This window comes from Pteropus vampyrus, unplaced genomic scaffold (assembly GCF_000151845.1).
Source record: "Pteropus vampyrus isolate Shadow unplaced genomic scaffold, Pvam_2.0 Scaffold4, whole genome shotgun sequence".
Taxonomy (NCBI): domain Eukaryota; kingdom Metazoa; phylum Chordata; class Mammalia; order Chiroptera; family Pteropodidae; genus Pteropus; species Pteropus vampyrus.
The window spans coordinates 9,990,907-10,011,989 of NW_011888785.1; the positions used below are offsets into that span (position 1 = coordinate 9,990,907).

At 35.1% G+C, this 21,083-nt stretch overlaps 1 protein-coding gene across 2 annotated transcripts in view; it reads right to left on the bottom strand.

Annotated features, from left to right (window-relative positions):
• Positions 1-319: 319 nt before the first annotated feature.
• The window catches only part of NXPH1 (neurexophilin 1), a 280,650-nt gene continuing 259,886 nt past the window's right edge, over positions 320-21,083 (bottom strand). Inside the window, exon 3 of one of the 2 annotated variants that reach the window (XM_011363088.1) lies at positions 320-2,276. In XM_011363088.1, coding sequence (XP_011361390.1) covers positions 1,515-2,276 — 762 coding nt within the window. In that variant the 3' untranslated portion in view covers positions 320-1,514. The remainder of the gene's footprint in view (positions 2,277-21,083) is intronic. The other variant, XM_011363098.1, reaches the window with a different exon arrangement.

Here is a 21,083-nt window from a genome sequence, read left to right on the forward strand (position 1 = left end):
TAAATGAAGACACTATACAAGAAAAAAATCAAACGACTAGCAATAGCTAATTTAGAAAACCTCAATTATCCCCTTATGTTAATCAATTTTGGTATTCATGATAACTAGTATGACAGTAAATCAAAAATGTGTGCAATGTTGTATGCCACTATTGTTCCCCAGGCTTGAGATTGAAATTCCTAATTTTTTTCCACTGGGCAACTAATAGCAATTTAGATAGTTCTGTACAAACTTAGAGACATGAGATGTAAAACCATGACTGTATTCCAGCACATTCTTCTTGTCAGAACCATTTAAATCACTGTCTTACACAAGTACATATTGAAACTCAACTTTAAGCATTTTATTTTTATGTACATTTCATTGTGTCCAGAAATAAAATATCTAAATACAGACACACCGTAATGTTGTATATGTATAGTCTTCAACAATACTTGAGCTGAATAAATGCTTTGTACATTTTGTTTTTTTTTAATGGAGTTCACAGCTACATTGATAAAATGGATTCCTCATATCCTTTTTTTTCTTTTTTAACCAATAACAAGCAGAGACAAGTACAAGTTAATATTAATAAGCAGCTCAAATAACACTTGGTTAAACTATGTACAATACAAATCATTCATACAAATGAAGACTAGGATATTGAATTTGATACAATATGTGTAGTAAAGATAAGACAGACACTTATAACTTACATGGTGTCTGTCAGGCATTTTCCTTCTTATATAATGATCAGAATTTGTTTTAAGCAGCATTAGCTGGTCTCAACTTAGCGAAAGTCCAATGGTTGGTGATGACAGCTGTAATCCAATGTCTGCTCACGTGTAAATTCCAAATGTTTGCTCATCTTTACTGAGAACAGGCTCCCACTATAGAAAAAAGAGCCATCTTGTATCACCTTGAGTGTGCCTACTGTATGCTGGAAAAAAAGTTACTACACTTTGTTGTGTTCATAAAATAAAGAATACTGAGTTCTAAAGACATAGTTTTTCCATTTTAACAAGCATATACTCCTACTGTAGTATTTACCAGTACAGCTACTCCAAGCAATAGGAATGCATGAATGGGGACTATTGATTAGCATGGACTTAAGACTTTAAGAGAGATTTCCACAACAGCAAGTGTGAGAAACCATTCACTGTCCAGTTAATCTTTTTGCTTGATGATAGTTTATCCTGAACCATTATGAATCAGACAACGAAAGCCCTCTCAACAGGAATCATAACAGATGCAAGCTGAAATGTGTATGAGTGTGTTTGTGTACATCTATGTGTGAGATCATGTCTTCAAGTGTGGCTTTAAAATCTGTGGTGATTTACAACTATACTGAGAGATGAAGCTGACTGGGCAGAAATTACATCAAATTGTTTTCCACTAGCATATTTGCAGCCAGTTGATGAGAACAGCAGTGTAGACACAATCCAGGTAACAGTTGTGACCTTCTTCTTTGAGGTAACAGCCCTGTCATATGAACTTTAATTCCTCAGGCTTCAGTCTCACCCTCATGTTCATCCTCATCCGGAGGGAAAGTAAGGTGTGTCACTGTGGTAGTTGTAGTCGGGGCACACTTTCTGTACTAGTTTATAATCTGTACTATAAAAGGAAATGTAAATACAGATCACTTTAAAGGGCTTGGAGCAGAGCCAGGACACATGACTTTGGGTCTGCTCCTGGTAACAGGTTTTTGAAGGGTCATAGTTGCAGAGTGTGTTCTTGGTAGCCTTGTCAACCTTTTCATATTCAATACGACAGTTAAAAGACTTGGAATCTTTGGCATCAATCACCGTTTGTTGTGCCAAGTCGAATTCCACTATTTTCGTAGGGGGCACCAAGCTGACAGATACATTCCCTTGACCAGTGGAATTATGCCTGAAATAAACACTAAATGTCCCATTGCCATGATCTACAATTTTCCCAGTTATCAACAGGTTTAGCTTCACTGTTTTGATATTGGAATGAAAATCACCCCATCCAAACATTTTCTTAAACTTGCCCGTCTTAACAATGGGCCTTCGCTTGGCCCTGGGCCGAGGCTCTTGAAGGTCTGTGGAGTTCCTCAGCCAGTCCCAGAGATCTTGCTCAGAATAAGGTTCTGGGGTGTCATATCGCAGGTCTAAATCTGTATCATTTTCTTTGCCACGGAAAGTCTGTGACAGGAGTCGGCTGATAGACAAGTCTTTGCTGCTTTCTGTCCATATGTGCTTTAATGTGGATTTGCTGCTTCCTGATTTTAGAAGTTCTGACTTTCCACCGTTTGTTAAATTGGCACATGTGACCTAAAAACAGAACAGAAAGACAGCATTTACATCTCTGTACTTGAGAACACCAACACTCAGATTCAAGCCCTTTCAACGAGGCTCAGAATTAAATGACACTTTTTTTAAAAGCACCCTCAGCATCTGGCCAATATTTATTAATATATAACAAAATACCACTTACCATATCTATTTTTGCATGATGATGGGAGGAAGAGGTATAGGTGGATTAAAAAAAATTAAGTCTATGTAAAAATATTGACTTTGACAAGAGAAAGGCAACCTAATATGAATAAAGCAAATTACATTCAAACATAAATGAAATTATTTCTTATCATCAAACTTCAAATACCTTAAAAATAAAATTTTATAATTCATTATATTATTTTTCTACCTCAAAATTACCATAAGTTCTAAAACTGTATGATTCTCTGAAATGTATCGACTGACTTTCTATAGACTTTTGAGAGTCCATGCCACAGTCATGTTAGATGGTTTAGATTTTCAAAGAGACTCTTGTATATTTTAAGTAGTTAAGACAAAAATCATATGTTTATTATCACCTATTATAAGTAAGCAACAATTTGCATAAGATGTAGTTTTTTTTTATTTTAAGGGGTTTAAAATATCATCTAGGAAAGGGGACATAAATGAAAATATCTAATACACAATATCTTACAGATAATTTTCAATCTAGAGAAGCAAAAAACAGGTGGTCAATGACAGAGAGGTCATTTCAGGTTGGACTATGAGAGTCATTCATAAATTGTTCTCTTGGGACCCCAGTCTTATGTCTTTGTAAAGAGTTAGATTCCCAACTAGACCAAGGATTTAGAGGAACTCTAAATCTGACTGACTGATCAAGCAGTCAAATCTGTACTTGCATAATTACATAAGCATTGTCCTTAAAAGCAGCCACTTTGTAAAGATATAGATGCATATCCACAATGGCCTCACTGGCCTAAAATTAAAGCAGTGACTTCTGATCCTGACATGGAAGGCTGAAGGACAGGAAGGAACACAATTAAGGATCCGCAGGAACCAAACCAGTCAATATAAATAAACTCTTTAAGGTGTGGACTGACTGTTGTAGGGTAAAGTAGCTGAACAGACTCCCAGCTGCCCATTAAAAAACCATGTTTCACAGTAAATCTCTATTGCCAGGCCCCGCCGAACCAGTCCTAACCCTAGGGAGTAAGAGCATGACCTTTAGGGGCAGTCTCTCTGGAATCTATGCTTAGCTCTGCCGCTTCCAAGCTGCATGCCCTTGGTCAAGGCCTTTAGCCTCTCTCTGTCTCGGTTTCCTGCATCTGTAAACTGATAGTAATAATGATGGCTACTGCGAGGGTTGCTGCGAGGGTTGAGTGACCTAAGACATGTACAACCTTTAGAGCCATGGTTGACACATGTCAATGGCTCAATTAAATTTAGTTATTATTATGAATCCCAAGCTCATATATGAAAACAATTAGAGCAAAAAGGCAACAAATGGTATACATGGAGACCGGGCCTGGGAGTCGCTTTGCTCTTGATTACACAGCCAGGTACTCAGAACTTACATGGGATGGGTTCTCCAAGGAACATAAATGCAGGGGGCCTTGGTAATCTAAGGTAGAACAAAGTCACTTAGATCTTGTAATCTTGCCTTTTCAAAAATGCCTCAGGGTCAATGAGCTCTTCATTACCAGCTACCATATAGCAAATATTCTCTTCTCTCCAATTCGTACTGTGGCAATGTGAGTGATAAAGTTCACCTGGGAATAAATGCCAGCTGAAATTTGGCTCTTCCCAGTAACATTGAGCTTAGGAAACCCTGCAATTTTAGCACCACAAAAATTCATTGCATGTGAGAGAAAATGAAGTTTATCATGGTATTATGTCCCATCACTGCACCCTGAAAAACCAATACTGAGACGTTGAGTAGGCTAAAATCAACAACTCTTTCCAACTATTTCAGGCTGCTCTCTGGGGTCCAGTTGCACCTATTGTAAAGGCAATAGCAATACCTTTCATGGAAAAGGGGTGCATGGAGCTTAATTAAGGAAAGACAAATATAACCAATGGAGAAACAGGTCCTAAGGACGAGATGAGGCCCAGAAATAATGGGCAGATTATGGTTGGGATGGGGATCACATCTAAGAGAAGCATAGTCACTCTGAATTTTTAAACAAATCACCTGTGTAGAATCAAAGACAGCTATCAGGTGTTCATTATTGATCTTGGGGCAAATATTAGGAATTGAGAGAAGGCTGTCTTTGCTGTCAACTTTCTTTTAGTTCCAGATACTTCCCCTTCACTTCTGCTCAACCCTTGAATCGGGCTCTCCTCTTTTCTCCTGTACCTAAAGTGTTTCCTGCTTATAGATTCTCTTCATGCCAAAACATCATTCCAGAAATGGATCACACTCGAGCAATATGTGATTAATTATAACAAAATGGTTACTTTATCTAAATTCATTTTGTTTTTTAATAAGAACTAAATATTATATCTTAAAGGGATAAAATTGAGAGAGAAATATTCTTTGGAGAAGGGGGTGATACATAGAAATGTATACTTTCTTTAAGAATAAATATATGAAGCTTTCCACCTATCCTCTCTACCTGATAATAAAGTCAGTCTCTATAGGACAATTTTTACTCTAATATCAAAAGCATAATCCTTCATAGTTCCATAGTTAATATTATATCATTATAATTACAAAACTAATAGAAACAACTAAAGTTTTGATACAAATTTACCAAAGAAAGTACATTTCTATATATAAATATATATATATTTATATATATGTTATATGTATTTAATATATATATATTATATTATATATATATTATATATATTTATATATATATAAAAAACAGAGTTGCTATAACATAAAATATATAAATATATATTATATATATATATAAATATATATATTTATATATATACAGAGTAGCTATAACATAAAATTTAAAACAAACATTGAGAATAATAGTACAGATCTTTTGGTTTGGGAGTTTATTTTTCGTACCTGTATTTTTTGTTTTGTTTTGTTTCAGTGAAATCTAATTCATTGGTCAAACATCCAAATCTGCACTTGCCAAATTATATAATCAATGTTCTTAACACAGCCTCTATGTTTATGCACTAGAATAAAAGAAATTTTAAAAATAAATGCATATCCTATTCTCTCACTTTTACTTGGAATCACATAGAGAGTTTCCCATTCTTTGAGTGGCATGAAGAATAAATGCAGGCATGCATCTGGAATCAGCTTGATACTTGCATCTCGGCATCAACACAGTAGATCAAGGAAAGGGGCCGTAATGAGTTGCATCCATAGTGCATTGGCTCATGAAGCAGTAATGAAATTGTCCCAAAGAAGGAGCCAAAAGGGAATAAGAGTGCAATTTACCAGTGGCATATGGGGAATAAAAGAAAAAAATAAAATGTGAAAGTGGGAGATATGATTTCAAGAAAGAAAAACCAATGTACTTAAAAGGATGCTAAGACTATGACAGGCAGACAAAACCTCTGATTTTCAGGTAGAATAGAAATTTAGTTCTAAATTATGCTCTCCACAGCTGTAGTGATTATGAGTATGAGCTCTGGAGTCAGACTGCCTGAATCCCAGTCCAGATTGTGATCTTTAACAGCTGTATGATGTGGGTAAATTGTTTAACTTGTTTATGCTTCTGTTTTTCTCTTTTAAAGAGTAGGAGAATAACACCCACCCCTTCCCAGAACTGTTGTGAGAACTAAATAGGATACTCCATTTAAAGCACTATGACAGATAGTACTTGGACCATGATTAGTGTTCAGCATTAGTATTACTAACTACTATCATCCTCTGAATTCCACTGGGTAATATTTTATGTAAACAAATTACCAATAATAGGATTTGAAAGCAAGAATATTTTTCTAAGAAAACCTTTCTTTTACATAACTAAAACCTAAAGCAAACAATTAAAAAAGAAAACATATATTTTTGAAAGTGCTACTGTGACAACAAAAAAAGACAGATTGAGTAGATAGTAAAACAAGTTAACTAAGGATGTGCATAAGTTTAGCTATTAAACTGTTTAACTACCAAATGCAATGGTCTGACGTGAAAGACTTTCAGTAGTGCTGACAGTCAAGAAACTACTCTGGAACATCTCATTTTGGGTATAGAATCAAAACAGGTTTCAGCTATAATCGTCAACACTGTCTTGAATATTCTTATTCTCTCTTTACTTCCTTCTTACTCAGGTTAGTAGAGGAGTAAGCAAGACATTGTCTATAAGGGAATAACAATCATGAAAAACCAGGAAGTGTCGTTAGGAAAGTTGCCATACTCATTCAGTAAAAACAATCCCAATTTATATTGTTTTATTAGTTCAATAACTATGTAGTGAGACTCTGCTAATGTAGAGTTAAATAATAGGAATACAAAGAAAAATGAGTCATAGTCTTTTCCCTCCACGAGTTCACAGTAAGTGGAAGAATCAATTAAGTAAATAACAGTGTGATGTGAGCAACATTATGATAACATTCTAGGAGACAGAGTTAAGTGATCGAGAAGATGTAGCAGAAAAGATGATCCTCGGATCTGGGAGATAAAAGAGGTTTAGGGGTTCAACAGATAGAGATGAGGCCAGAGGAGTTCTTTTAAGCATAAAGAACACATTGTGCAAAAGCACAGAGCTGAGTAGGACACATCAAATGTAAGAATGGAAAATAGCTCCTTATTTCTGAGACTTAGGGAGCATTGATAGAAAGAAGAAACAGAAGAACTTGCAAGAAGTCGATAGAACTTTAATAAGGTAGGTTAAGTTCAAATTGTAAAGAATCTGCTAAAGCATTTAAACAGCATTATAGGTAATGGGGAATCACTAAATTTTGTTCCATTTTATTTTTAAGTAGGTCATCCTGGTTCTAGAAGAATCATTGATTGGACTTAGAAGGGCAGATTGGTAGGGAGAGAACTTGAAGAAGAATAGTTAAATAACTAATTGCAATACTATATTTGAGAAAGTAAATGAGCCTGAACCAAGGCAGTGACAGAGAAAAAGAGAAAGAAAAAAATGAATATAAGAGATATTTCAGAGGTAGGACTAACTTAGTTTGATGATTTATTGGCTAAGCAGGAACATGAAAAAGTTAATGCCTGCATCTGTAAAGAATACAGAAGTAACAAGTTAGCTGGAAAATCAATTAAATCTCATAGGAACATTGAAGATTGAAGTGTCTGCTAGTCATTCTGGTGATGCTATTTAAAAGAACGTTCATAAGATGGGTCTGAGGGTTTGGAGAAAAGAGGGGCTGGTGATGTTGGTTTTGTAGTATGAGTAGATGGTACTGTGCAGATAGAGCATCGTGTTAGAGAAGAAGGCTGATGACAATATCTAGGAAATGTTGCTGCTTTGAAGACAGGCAGAATAGGAGCCAGGTGGATAGAGAAAAAAAGAGGACAATTTAAGGAAAATAATATTTGTAGAAACCAATGAAAGAGGGGAGGAGGAAAGGTAGACACGAGCAAGATTTAAATTTCAAGTAAAAGTGTAATAGTAAAAGCACTTAAAAAGAAGCCCCTTGACTTTAAAAATCCACCTTATTAAAGCTACTTTGGATAGTGGTGACAAGATAATGCAAGATGAGAAAGAAGAGCAACCAGCTTAATTCATCTACTCTCAGATGCAATCAGGAATCATTGGCTTTTTCATTCTATCGTATTGCTTTTTATCTTAAGAATTTTCATTTTTGAAACTCATAAATATGCACGTAAAGTTGAAATGGATTTTGAGCCCAGATGAATAAATAACATCATTGAGAAAGAAAGCCTATGCCCAGAACACCCTCTTCCATTGATTTTATAAACACAATTAGAGTTTATTTTTAAAAGCTACCTAAAGATCCTTTGTTGTCAGTTCACCTGAGTGATAACAAATGGTGAGGGCTGTGACATAAAATGAGTATGAAAGAAAAACCTGACAACTTCTAATAACCCAATTCCAAAAAGGCAGAGCATTGTGAACCTTTTTATACAATTAATAATATTTTTGCTACAATATAACAATGAAAACACCAAATAGGCTGTCCTTCCTTAACTAAATATAATTTTCCATGTCAAAAGTGGCCAATGCCCATTTGAAAGGAGCTGTCTCACAGGTTCCATGATACCATTTCCACAAATTATATGTGTTGTTGGTCTTAACTGTTTTAGAAACACTGAAAATAATATTCTTAACATGATGAGGTATATGCATTTTAAAGTATATTATTTTGAGGACATTGATAAATAGGAGTAAAGAGAAGGGCCATTTCCTTCAACCATAAAGACAGAGCTTGGGTCTGACAAGAAGGGAGCAGGTCGGAGGCAGGAACAGTGTATAGGACTAGGGAGAAAACACCACCACCATTGGACAGTGGGAGTGTAAACACATAAAGAGTTGCCACACCTTGATCTAATTCCTTTATATGTCTTAGGGCCACACTTTCACATTGATTTCTCTAATATCTTTTTATTGTAGGTTTACAATCATAACACCCATATGTTAACTTTTAAAATTTTGTTGAAAGACCTAATTCAGAAAATAAACCACTCCTCAACCTCATTGCCACCTCAAGTATGCTCCTGGCCTTACGAGATTTTATATAAAAATTGCATTCCTTTGTATATACTATCTCCAACAAGAGGTGTCTCCAGATGTTTGTGTGCCTCTTTTTATAAAAGAGCAATAAGATGCCTTCCAATTTCTACCAACCTGCACATTCTACTGTTGATCTATTACTGTTCAATATAAATAATCTTAAATTGCTTTGAAAATCATATATTTATTTCATCTACTGTATGAATACTTGAAGCCAAACAAAAAATTTAAACAACCTGATGCTTAAGTAATATCTCTCATCAGTGAATAACTAATCAACAAAAAGGCCTTGCTCTATGATTACAACATCATCTTGGCAGTTTTATGATTCGCTGTGTTGAATATATATTGCATACTATTAACTGCTACTGGGTAAGGGCACACTATCTTCCAGACATTGTAATTAGCATTTTATATATGGCTTTAATTTCCATTTAAACCACAAACACACACAAACACATTCACAAACTTCAAGGTCAATACTGTTATCTTCAGTTTACAGATGTGGATATGGAAGGTCAAAAAAAAGCTTGTTAAACATCACTGCTGGAAAGTGAAGGAGCTACTTTTTAGTTACTCCACAGGGTATGCCCTTTATTTCTAAAATTCATTTTAATCATACAAGTCTACACTAATACACACTTATCAAAACATTATAGGATTTATGAAGTAAAAAGTAAAAGCCTGTCTTCATCATCAACCCCTGCTCCCTTGCAAACCCACCTCTCTCCCCAGAGGTAAAACCTGTCAAAACTTTTGCTGTATATTGTTCCTAAATATTTTCAGCACTTTTTCTTATATGAACACTTTACATATATAGTGTCATAGTTTATAAATTGCATTTTATATTTTTCTGAGTGAAATATCTTAGTACCTCCAGGCTCATCATCTTTACTAAATGGTAATGTAGAATTCTATAACATAAATGTATCATACTTCTACTTTTGGTGTACCTTTTATTAAAGATTCTTAACCATTACATTGTTTCACAGCCAAGTTATCTAATCAAAGCTAATTTTTAGCTTTGATTCCATAGGTATTTCTGCTTCCATTGTTGTTTCAGATACATCACTCCATTCTCTCTTGAGTTAGACTTTCATTTTGGGGAGTATGTAGATATGTGTGATTCTTTTAGGAAGAGTTCTTAGGGTATAAACTATATTAGTTGTTCATGCCTAAAAATGTCTTTATTTGCCATAAGCTTACACTGGGTACAATATCTAATCATCCTTTACATCCTTCACATTTATACATCAAATCATCAATACATTTTGTTCTGTTTTATCTTTCTTTCCAAAAATTTTAGGATTTTCTCTATCTCAGGCATTGTGAAATCTCACAAGGTGGGCTACAAATGCCCATATCTCTAGCCCCTTTCTTGAAAAAGTAAAAAAAAAAAAAATCATGCAGATATATCTACATATGTTAGGCTCTTTTTCATAAAGTTCCCCCAAGAGGACTAGAAACTCTTTGAGGGATATTATATTTATATTATGCCATTTTGTAACATGAGAGAGAGAGTACCTAGCATAGGGTAAGGACTCAACAAATTGTCTTTATGGTTTTTATTCTTATGACAACTATTTCAATAGTGAAGATTTATTGATTCTTTATTCACAATTAAGATTTTGGGGGGATGTGCGGTCCTCAGAAATTTCTCTTTTACAAGTTTTAGAGGCTGCACTTCATTAACAATACCTGGAGTGCCTGTATTATATATGATAACCTAGAGGAAATGGGTTAGTAGTTTAATACATCAAAACTACATCATTTTCTTCTGCCACAAAGCAGTGCTTCAGAAGCAGCAGTGCTACATTAACAATAGAAAGGCAGAAAAGAAACTCCATGCCTGTCCCTTTGCCCAATAGGTCCTGGAAGCCTGTACCACATAGAAACTTAGAAAATGGGCTGTGCCATTAGAAATCGCAGAGCTAAATCCAAAATCTGCTACTCTATCATTAATAACCACTTGGAGCCACATATTTTCTAGTTAGAAAGTAGAGATAATGCCCTGTTCATTGAGTTTTCATGAAGATAGAAGATTTTATATGCAGCACACATAAAAATATGGAAATAGTATGAGTATAACACATGAAAGCTATTGTGCTTAGCTAGGTTATGAAACCCTGAAACAAAAAGAAAACAAGGCTTTCAGAATGCACACTGCCATTCTATTCCTATCTTCTGACTGGTAACATTCCATCTGCTCAAATGGTCCAAATTGAAATGGAAATTAGTATAATCGTAACAATTCTGTCAACATCTTTAGCAGTAGGTGATGGTAGGAGATCATAGATGATTATGTTAAGGTTTAGCATTGGCAAGTGTGGGCAATAATTTATCCTTAACATAACATATTTAAGAGAAGACATTCTGACCAGCCTGGACATTCCATGTCATCCTCAAGAACTAGAAACATGGAATGTTTCTACCAGTTTAAAGAATCCTCTAGTGGTTAAGAATTTTAGGTGTTTACCCCTTGAGCTCTCATGATCCCATGAAGGAGGGCTCACTTCTAACATAAGGTATTAACTCTTCCCTATGTTATTGTATTGGAGACTGGTTCTGAGTTATGGGTAACGTAGGCCCTCACAGGTTTGAATAATCATAATAATTAGCTTTCCCTTTGATTTCTTTTCCCATGGGTACTCTTAAGAAAATTATCTTGAAAATGTTTTTTTTAACCACAGGGGAAAAGTATGCCTTTTGAAGACCCATGAACTATTGTTTCTACTACTAAAAAATAAAACTTTTCAGCCTATAAAAATATTGTCCCCTTCATCATGCTCACTTTGTAAACATATACGTAGACACATAAGTTTTGACATATGGGCACATTAATATTGATGAAAATTAAGAATTATTATTCCACATAGCCTCACTTAATTCAATCTCTCAAAACATAATTTCTGATTACCCAGGTTGGCATTACATATGTCACTTCTTTTGTTAGCATTTTATACTCCTTCCATTTAAAATGTATAAAGAATATCTCTTATGAGGGTCCCAGGCATGTGGTTACAATAATGAACAAAATATTCAAAATAACACGTTGAAAGTCTATTTTTTGGCTGAAACAAAGCCACCTCAGCATCATTGTTTTATTATCCATAAATAGATCTGAATTTTTGTCAGTAAATTCAGATGTCTTTAAGGAAAAGAGAAATACTGTATGTGTAGCAATAGCTGGGTTAGATCCAGGGTCTTTCTATCTTAATTAAAAGTCAATAAGGGGGATCATCCATAACGACGCTTGTTATGTAGGTGTTAAAGGAAGTTTACAGCTTCTTCAAGTCAAACAAAGCACATACTTTTCTAGAATAGTCCAAATGAGGAAGGGTTGACTCATCTTCCAATACTGGTTTCAGCAACCTATATGGACGTATGTTCTCCTACACAGCAAAGGTATGAGAACATACTGAGTAGTAATAATAGCATACTTTATCCAATAGGAGCTCAAATTCCTGAGGAAATAATAATTTTGAAAATTTTTGAGACAATATACTTAATACCCTCCTCTTACCCAGAGGTTGATATAGAAATCTTTCAATGTAGGAAGAAGTCATTATATAAATGAGGTAAATAGAGAATGATTGCAGGGGTATATCAACCCTGTGCCATGTAGATCCTGAATTCACGCAAAAATTCTTCTAGAATCTTTTTCTTATCAGGCTATCATGTGTGGACACTTCTCAGTGCTTCCCAGGTGCAGAATTAACAACAAGTCAGACAGTCAAACAGAAATACGAAAGGGGTCAAAAATCCCGGAAACACAGTTACTCCACATGCCTGTAAAAGTCTTGTAGACTGGGAATTTCCGTTTTCCTGAAATGGAACATATCCGATATTCTGACAAGAAACAAAATCTAGCACAGTGAATGAATCAAAGGCTGGTGATGCTGGAGTTTGAGAAATGACTTTGAGTAAATAAATATTTTTGGATCATGCCTTGGCCAGAGCAAGATGTGATAAAAGCACATCTTGTCTCACATGGCTCTTAAGCATAGCTCAAGGAAGACACAACTTAGTGTTGAGGGAAATTCAAAGGCCACTATGTCCATGAGGAAACAATTCACTTGAAAGCTCTTAAGCCAACCTGTTCTTTTCTAATGCCTTTCCCATAAGAAGATTAGCACCTATTTTTTGACCTATTTCTCCCCTGCAAGACACCTAGCACTGGGTAAATATACTTTGTTTTCCATAGATCCCTTACCCAGTTAGTGTCATCTTTGGAACCAAATGCTTCTGCTGTCCACTAGTCTGGGCTAGATTTCACTTTGGTCTTGATCCACCCCTCTTTCCTATTCCTAGTTTCTCTAAGCATGGCATGTGGAATCTCATAACAAAGAGCCAGGTGCCAAGAAAAAAAAGATGTTCAGGCAGAGAGTTCTCATAAATAAGCAAAAAGATGGCTTCTGGTGCTGTGGCTTTAAGTTCATTAGATATAAAACTGACTGATGTGCCTAGAGTTCAAAAAGAAAAAGACTTTTCTCTTTGCGTTACCAGGGGAATTAAGTAAAGAGTTTCACTATATCAAAGAAGAATGTTCACCCAAATATTATGGTATAGAAGGAGATGGGTCATGAAGGAAATGAAGCAAACAGCCCTCAAATGACTGAAGATGCTGTAAGAGAAGTCATACGAGAGAGGCTGGATGAAAATGTGTGTGTAGTCAGAGCTCTGAATTCCCCTCAGGCTTTAACGTACTTTAAAATGACTTATCGCAGTATTAGTATTTTGTACTGCTGTAACACTGTAGATAGAAGCTATCATAAAAGAAGTAAGGGAAGGACAGGTTGTTAGGGTGGAATTTCCTTCCTTGGTTTGTCTACACTCACTCATTTGCAAACTCTTGAGAGGTAGTTAGTTTAATTGCCCTTTTCAAGAGTTGGATGATATTCCAGCTGCCACTAGAGGGCACAGCTAGGACATCTGACAGCTGTCTTTACAGCATTCTGTCACTAAGGGTCCCAGACTTCTCTGAAAAAAGATGGACCAGCAACCCTTGTGGTAACTGCTGACTGATGCAATCCCTGAGAGTCATCTCTTCTCTGGGCCACAGGGTCTGGGAAGAACCTGCTGCTATTCAAGGAACTTCTGTAGAAGTCATCACCAACTAAAGGAGCTGCTGTGAGCCTTTGATTCTTGCCAGAGCAGGTGATCAGGAACAAGGTATTTATATTTATGTATTTAGAAAATAGTTTAGATCAATGCAACATATTTCTCCATCTCCAGCCTCATCTTGGCTGCTCTTCCCTTGACTTCCAAGTTCTGATCACATCAGACTCTTCTAAGTGTTTTCTTTCTTCCCACTTCAGGAAATTTGCACAGGCTGCTTCTCCATCCTGGACTCCTTTCTATCCATTCCCACTTACTCGTCTAATGCCTACTAGCCTAGCTTAAACTTAATTTCCACGGAAATTGTTGTTCCTCTCAGAGCACCCTGTACTATTTGTTCATACATGTAATACTATTATCTCTATCTCAATCTACATGTTTACTCATCATCCATCTGTCTATATTCTTTCCCTGAAACTGTCATTTCTATGGGAGAGCCTTCTAATGCTTTGGTTACCATCTTTTTTTTTTACTACACTTTATAAAATGCTAGGCTCTACAAATATCGGTTGAATGAGTAAGTGTATGTTTGAATGGAGGACCTACCCACACATAATGATATCCTTTTGCAGATGAGCTTGCCCCATCCACAGATAAATAGCTCATTTTCTCACATTGATAAATGTGTTTATATTGTAAGCCTTCATAGAAGCTTTGTGTAATTCTGTAAACATGCACAGTAATGCAAAAGAAAAGGTGATGTTTTTCTAGGAAAATACAAGTGAGTGGCTGCTACAGACCATTATAACCAGTCAAGAATGTTACAACAAAAATCTCCAAATAAATATATTTTCATTTAAATAAAAGCAAAAAGTGGATAAGAACAAAAATACCTAAAATGAACATAATTTCATTTTGCAGGTTTAACAAACATCAAAAAAAGCTTAATGAAACAGTGAGCTTGGTCTCTTGAGTGGCAGAAAAATTAGTGCCATCCTCTTGTTTTTCTTTCTTGAATTTCCAGAAATTTGATCCTAAGAATTAAATAAAACACTTATGAGATTCTAAATACAGAGGTTTCCTCAACAAGAAACTGCCAGACTTTCTGGGGGCATTTTCTTTGCACTATTCAAATGGCCACTTGTATTGATGAGTAATAATTGCTTTGAAACAGACAATTAGGTGTGTGTTAGGCTATTTCTTTGCATAAACACTAGTTTGCTTAGAAAATGTGGTGGAGTTTTTATAAATGTGAGTAATACAACCAGTTTTATGGATGTGTTTGCAAAGGCTCAGAATTGAGCTGTACGAGTGTTCATTAACAGTACAAATTTAAATGTGATGAAAAATATGAGTCTTAAAGGTATTTTTGCATTACTCTAGAGCAATAGAGTGTAAATAAATACAATTTCACTGTGACATTTCTGTTTTGTGGCTGTACAGTGAAAATCCATGACTGTTTAAAATTAGAATCACAGAACATCTGAAACTAAAAGAGACCTCAAAAATTATTTTATAACTTAGGAAACTGAGTCTCATAGAGCTGAAGTAATTCAGCTAGAGTTTCCAAGATGATTAGGGGCAGTTAAAGCAGCAGGGAAGTATTCCTAGCTTCCAGTTCACTCTCTTTGTGTTCTAAAGTTACCTTTTATTGACAGCTGGTACTTTATGTCAGAGTTTACCGAAGCTCTGGAAATCAGGATGTCAACTTCAATATAAGTAACTGACTTATCTTTGCTAAAGAGTCTTTTAATTTTGTGGCAGGAAGGGATATGGAAATTTGGCATCATCTGCCAACCTTAAAACAGAGGCACCAATTTAGTGTATCGCAGTTACAGATTGGAGTTCCCTGGTTTGACCATGTATACAAGTAAACCTGTATTCAGACCTTCCAAGACTTAGATCTAAACAGTGACTACTCCGAGGGATGAGAGAATCAAAATGAAGGAACCATCGTCACGGGTATTCAGTTAAGCCCATTGAACACAGAGAGAATTATTCTTTAGTCTCTAAAAGAGAAAGTGCTTTATATTTGTTAGCTCCTATTTTCATAAAACTTATTTTTAAAAAAATTGGAGCAGAAGTCTGTCAGATTCTTATATAAATTTGTCAGCAAGCATTTGTTAAGTAACTGATTTTTTAAATTTTCAAAAATTACTTCAAGGAAGTCATTTTACTCACTTTAAGTCCATCTGTATGTCTGCTCACTCTAGATAACTTAACGTTAGTACTTTTTACAATCTAATGCATAAAAGTCTTAGTATTTTGCAGCAGCCCTCCTGCTGTGAGCCTTGCAAGCCAGTGACTCTCAACAGAGAGTGCTAAAGTAAAGCCAGGGTAAAGTGAGCTGCAATATATGCTGAGTATCATGTCAGCATGGTCAGTGGGGGGTGCTGGAATGCATACAGGATTAAACAGCATATTCCAAGGGTATCGTTGATTTGCTTCTAGTCAAAATACTTATTCCATAGTTTGACGTAATGTTAAAGGAAGGTATGAGGTTTGTTTTTCTCAAAGTAGAGGTTAGTTTTAGTGGAGATTAGTTAGTCAAAAATGTATTTACAAGTGAAATGATCTTTTCTTAAATCTTGGTTCATTAGATAGATTTCAAGGAACATCCATCTTAATTGGAATCTGCACAGAAAATAATATTTATGTCTATATAATTTGTAATTTTAAAATTTTAATATAATTTCCAACTTAGAGAAAATTATAAGGAACTTACATGTACTCTTTACCCAGATTTATCAATTAATGCCATTTTACCACGTTGCTTTATTGTTCTCTCTTTTATGTATGTATATATATATGTATACCGATTTTTTTTTTATTTTCAGAATAAGTTGGAGACATCTTGCCCATTTACGCTTAAAGAGGTTCTGGAGTGTTCCTAAGAAAAATTACATTTTCTTATATAACCATAATATAGCTATCAAAATCAGAATATTAACCCTTGATACGTACTTGATACATAATCTGTAGTCAATACCAAAGGCCATCTATTGTCCCAATAATGCCCTTTATACTTACTAATTTTATCTCATTCAGGATCTAATCCAGGGTCATGCACTGAATTGGGTCATGATCCTCCAGCAACCTTTCCTTCTACTTCTTGTTCTTTACATTTTTGTAAAATGTAAAGATTATAGGCTAGTTAATTTGAAAAATGTTCCTCAGTTTAGATTCGTCTGAGATACCTTGCACATCATTTTATAGTAAAGTTCTCGAGCTTTTGATTGACAAAGATGATAGTGGGGAAAGAGTGTTCCTTGATTTGAGAGTAAAGAAAGCAATGCTTTGAGTAGTTGTAGAGAGAAAATTATTGTAATGTGCTAAACCATAGCCTTGAAAGTCATTTAGACTATTTAATATGATTTTATGGGTAATTAATTTGCATTATATATAATTGTTTTACTATTTGTGATAATAAAATCATTAAATTTTGTTATTGTGTGGCCCCTTTCATTTCACATTTTGTTTAAAAGAAGCTCTTTTTTTAAAAAAAAAGGAATTCCTGGATTCACTAAACTTACTGGTATGAGGCTGACATTCTTTAATTTTAATCAGAAGTAATTTTAAAATAATACTTGCATAGTATTTATTATTTTCATTATATATTAAGATGTTATGTGAATAGGTTGGTTTCCAACAACCTTCCTGGGACATAGATACTAATCACCCAATAATAAATAGGAGAAAACTAAGGCCCACTGGCAAAGAGATTTCCTTAGACTCACACATTTTGGAAGTAACATTCAGATTCTGACTCCAAATCCCAGGATTGTTCTGCTATTACCAAAAGAAATGTGCTGTACATCTATTGCTATTTAATGAGAGTATTCATGGTGATTCAGTTTCTTAATGGGCATGAACCAATTGACCTTGACCAAGTAGAAGTATCCTCATGCTTCAACCCTGGATGTAGTACTTCAAGTTTAAATGTAACTTGAATCATCATTCCCAGAAAAGAGCTGACTAGTATATCACACTGTTCATTATGTACCAGATGCTCAGGTATACAGACACTCAATTATATATATCCAGCAGGTGTTTCATGACCAAATGACAATTAATTTCAAAGCCATCATCTCTTAAACCTCAACTTTCTCATTATAAATTAGAGATAGTAATACCCTAGCCCGAGCATTATGTTGAGAATTAGAGACAATGTATGTAAATATTCCTTCTCAATGAATGATAGATGTTTATAATATTTGTTTTAACTGGGTTTATTTTTACTCATAGAGATGCCTATATATATCCATGCAGTTAACTTTGTATGAAAGAATTTAACTTCATAATTTAAAATCATGTAGAAAAACTGCATTTTTTAAGAATCTTGGCATAGTGGTAAGAGCATGGGCTCTGGAGCCAGACCACAGTATCACATGCCAGCTCTGAAGGCAGATGCTCCAGTCCGTGGGAACTGCCTAAATGGTGACTTTCCAAGCAAATCTGGCAACTAGAAAACTGCTAACTATTTGAAGTTGTAATTTGCCAAACATATGATTTTCACTAATAATCCTAGTTTTAGAGTATGGATTTATTACTTTACAAAGAGACCTCATTCAAACCATAGATTTTTGTATTTGTTTTCTTTTTTTCTTTATTTTCAATGATACAAGAGAGAAAAATACCACCCAATGTCCCCATCAGAGTTGTACTATCCAAGCCATGACATTTTTGATCTATTCTTTACAGAGAATCCCATTAGAGTTCCAGAGAAACCCTTACTTTCTATTATGTCAATGACACCTTTGCTGGCCCAGAGCCATCATCAGCTCTCAAGTGCTGAACCATGAAGCAATATCTCTGTAACTAGGCCAAATAGGCCATGACCTGACAGGCTATAAAGCAGTCATTATCTCCTATTAAATCTAAAGCGTGTGCTTTGCATATCTTAAAACAACTATCCAGTTGCGCTATAGAGGTATATCTGCCAAATGAATAATTAGATTTTTAAGAGACTTAAAGAGGACCAAAATGCTTTCTACTGTGCCCAAAACAAAGTCAATTCAAATTTTATTTTCGTTCCTCCCCTGTTTTTATCCTAACTCTCTGGCAGTCAGACCAAAAACACTTCAATAACCAATAAATAGACTTCTGCTGCACAATTGACCGTATAAAACCAAGTCTGGGTTGGTGTTACATTGCTGCCACAGCATTCTGTGTTGTACGCTGTGGCTGTTTCCTCGTACGATTGGGAAGAACGCTGTGGATGATTGGCACCTAATATTTGCTTTGTTTGGTTGATGTGATTACAAAATTAGTTTTATAAAATGTAGAACGATTGAATGAGCTACTTAAATGTCAAAATTCAGAAGAGATTTGCTTTTATGGTTTAAAATTTAAGTGTTTTTTTCTCCTACTCCCTGGAGATGTTTAAGTAACTCATTCCATACAGCTTTAATGGTAGAGATGCAAGTGACTTTAGGAAGATTTGGAATGGGATTGAAATATAACCATATAAAATATTCTATTAACTCTTGCCCCCTGTTTTACATTTTGAAAAAAATTTTTAACTAAAGTCTTGAAGCTCAGTACCTATGATGTCATTAAACATTTTTCACTTCAGTGGATTGTGACTCTGGAAAATTTGCAACTACTCTTCAGCAGGGGATTAAACTTTCAGGGAATAAATTAAATTGGGTTAAAATGTCTAACAGAGTTTTCAGATGAGTGCTTTATTCAAGTAGCACAGAGACATGTTAACTTTGAAATGAAACTCTAGTTAGGTAAATAACTTTTGTCAAGAACCTATTGCTCAGGTACTACACTGCCCTAAGCCTACTTTATTAATATTGGTTTGCAATCTTCAATACAGGTGCAGAAAGGAATTTTAAATGCAATTAAAGCTGAGCTAGAAGGCCACACAAGTACATTTTAATCAAAAGCTGAGTTCAAGCCTGCTTTACATATAATATGTGCAAAGAAAGATCCCTTTTCCACATTAAGTATGACTGCATAAATTCTGTTTTGTGAGAGGGCAAATGTGCTTCAAGGAGAAATGCAGATAAAGAACAGTGCCACATCATAAGGAATGTTATAGCACCTAAAGAAATATTGTGCCAGAAATATATTAATAGTTATGGCTTTTTAAACCCTTAACCATCAAGCCAAAACGAATTGTATATGTGTGGGTATACACACACATATCAATATGGTTTTTGTGCACAACACATACATGTATGCATATATACGTGACCCATTTTTTTAAATTTTATGGTTTAATATTTATTAGAAAAATATAGAACTCAAAACTCTCAAAGTCATTTAAAACTAGGCATAAATATTGTTAAACTCAAAATGTCTGCAATTATTTGATCGTATTCGCAAGTGGTAGCACAAAATAGGGCAAGAAGATAGGAAACCAGTACGCCTGGAGGCATCCTTGATTCACAACAAAGGATGCTTCATCCCCCAAATCATGCTTTTATGCTTTTTTGGAAACCTATGAAGGAAGGAAAAGTAGAGGGAGAAACAGCTATATTTCCAATGGCATTCAACCAGTTACTTTGGCATGTTAAATGATTAACAACCATGTAACATGATGATGGGTGCTGTGAAGCAAGGCAGTGTCCTGGAGCCATCCTATTGTGCAACTGGTCAGCTTTTTAGATGCTGGGCCTTAGCGGGGTGAGACAATTATCCTTGGGGGAAGGGCCAGAGCCCAGAGTGGTCAGAGTGCCCAGCACAGCAGCAGGAGTGGGTTAGGATGAAGGGGTCCACCAATGGCTCAGGGGAGTAGCTACTGACCAACCAGTACAAAAGTATTTGAATATTTTAACACTAGCTGAACATCCACTCTATTTTTTCATCAGTTATTTTTCACTACTCATCAGCCTAGAAACACAAATACATCTTAACTCCAAAAGCCAAGGAATTCAGAATGGCTAAAAGGCAATGGAAAGCATAAAAACGTACTTTTCATACTTTTAAAAATTCCTTAATCTTTAATGTTTATTTTTCTATAATGCATAGAATTGTTGCTAATACAATAAATTGGATCAAAATCTACTGTACTTAATTATAAATTTAATTATAAATTTTCTAAGTGAATATTTCATTAAATTGACCTTTGTGTGAAATTATGAAACTGTTGGTGCTTTTTTTTCCTTGATTCATTAATCCTAATCCTAGAGCTCATTATATCAGCTAA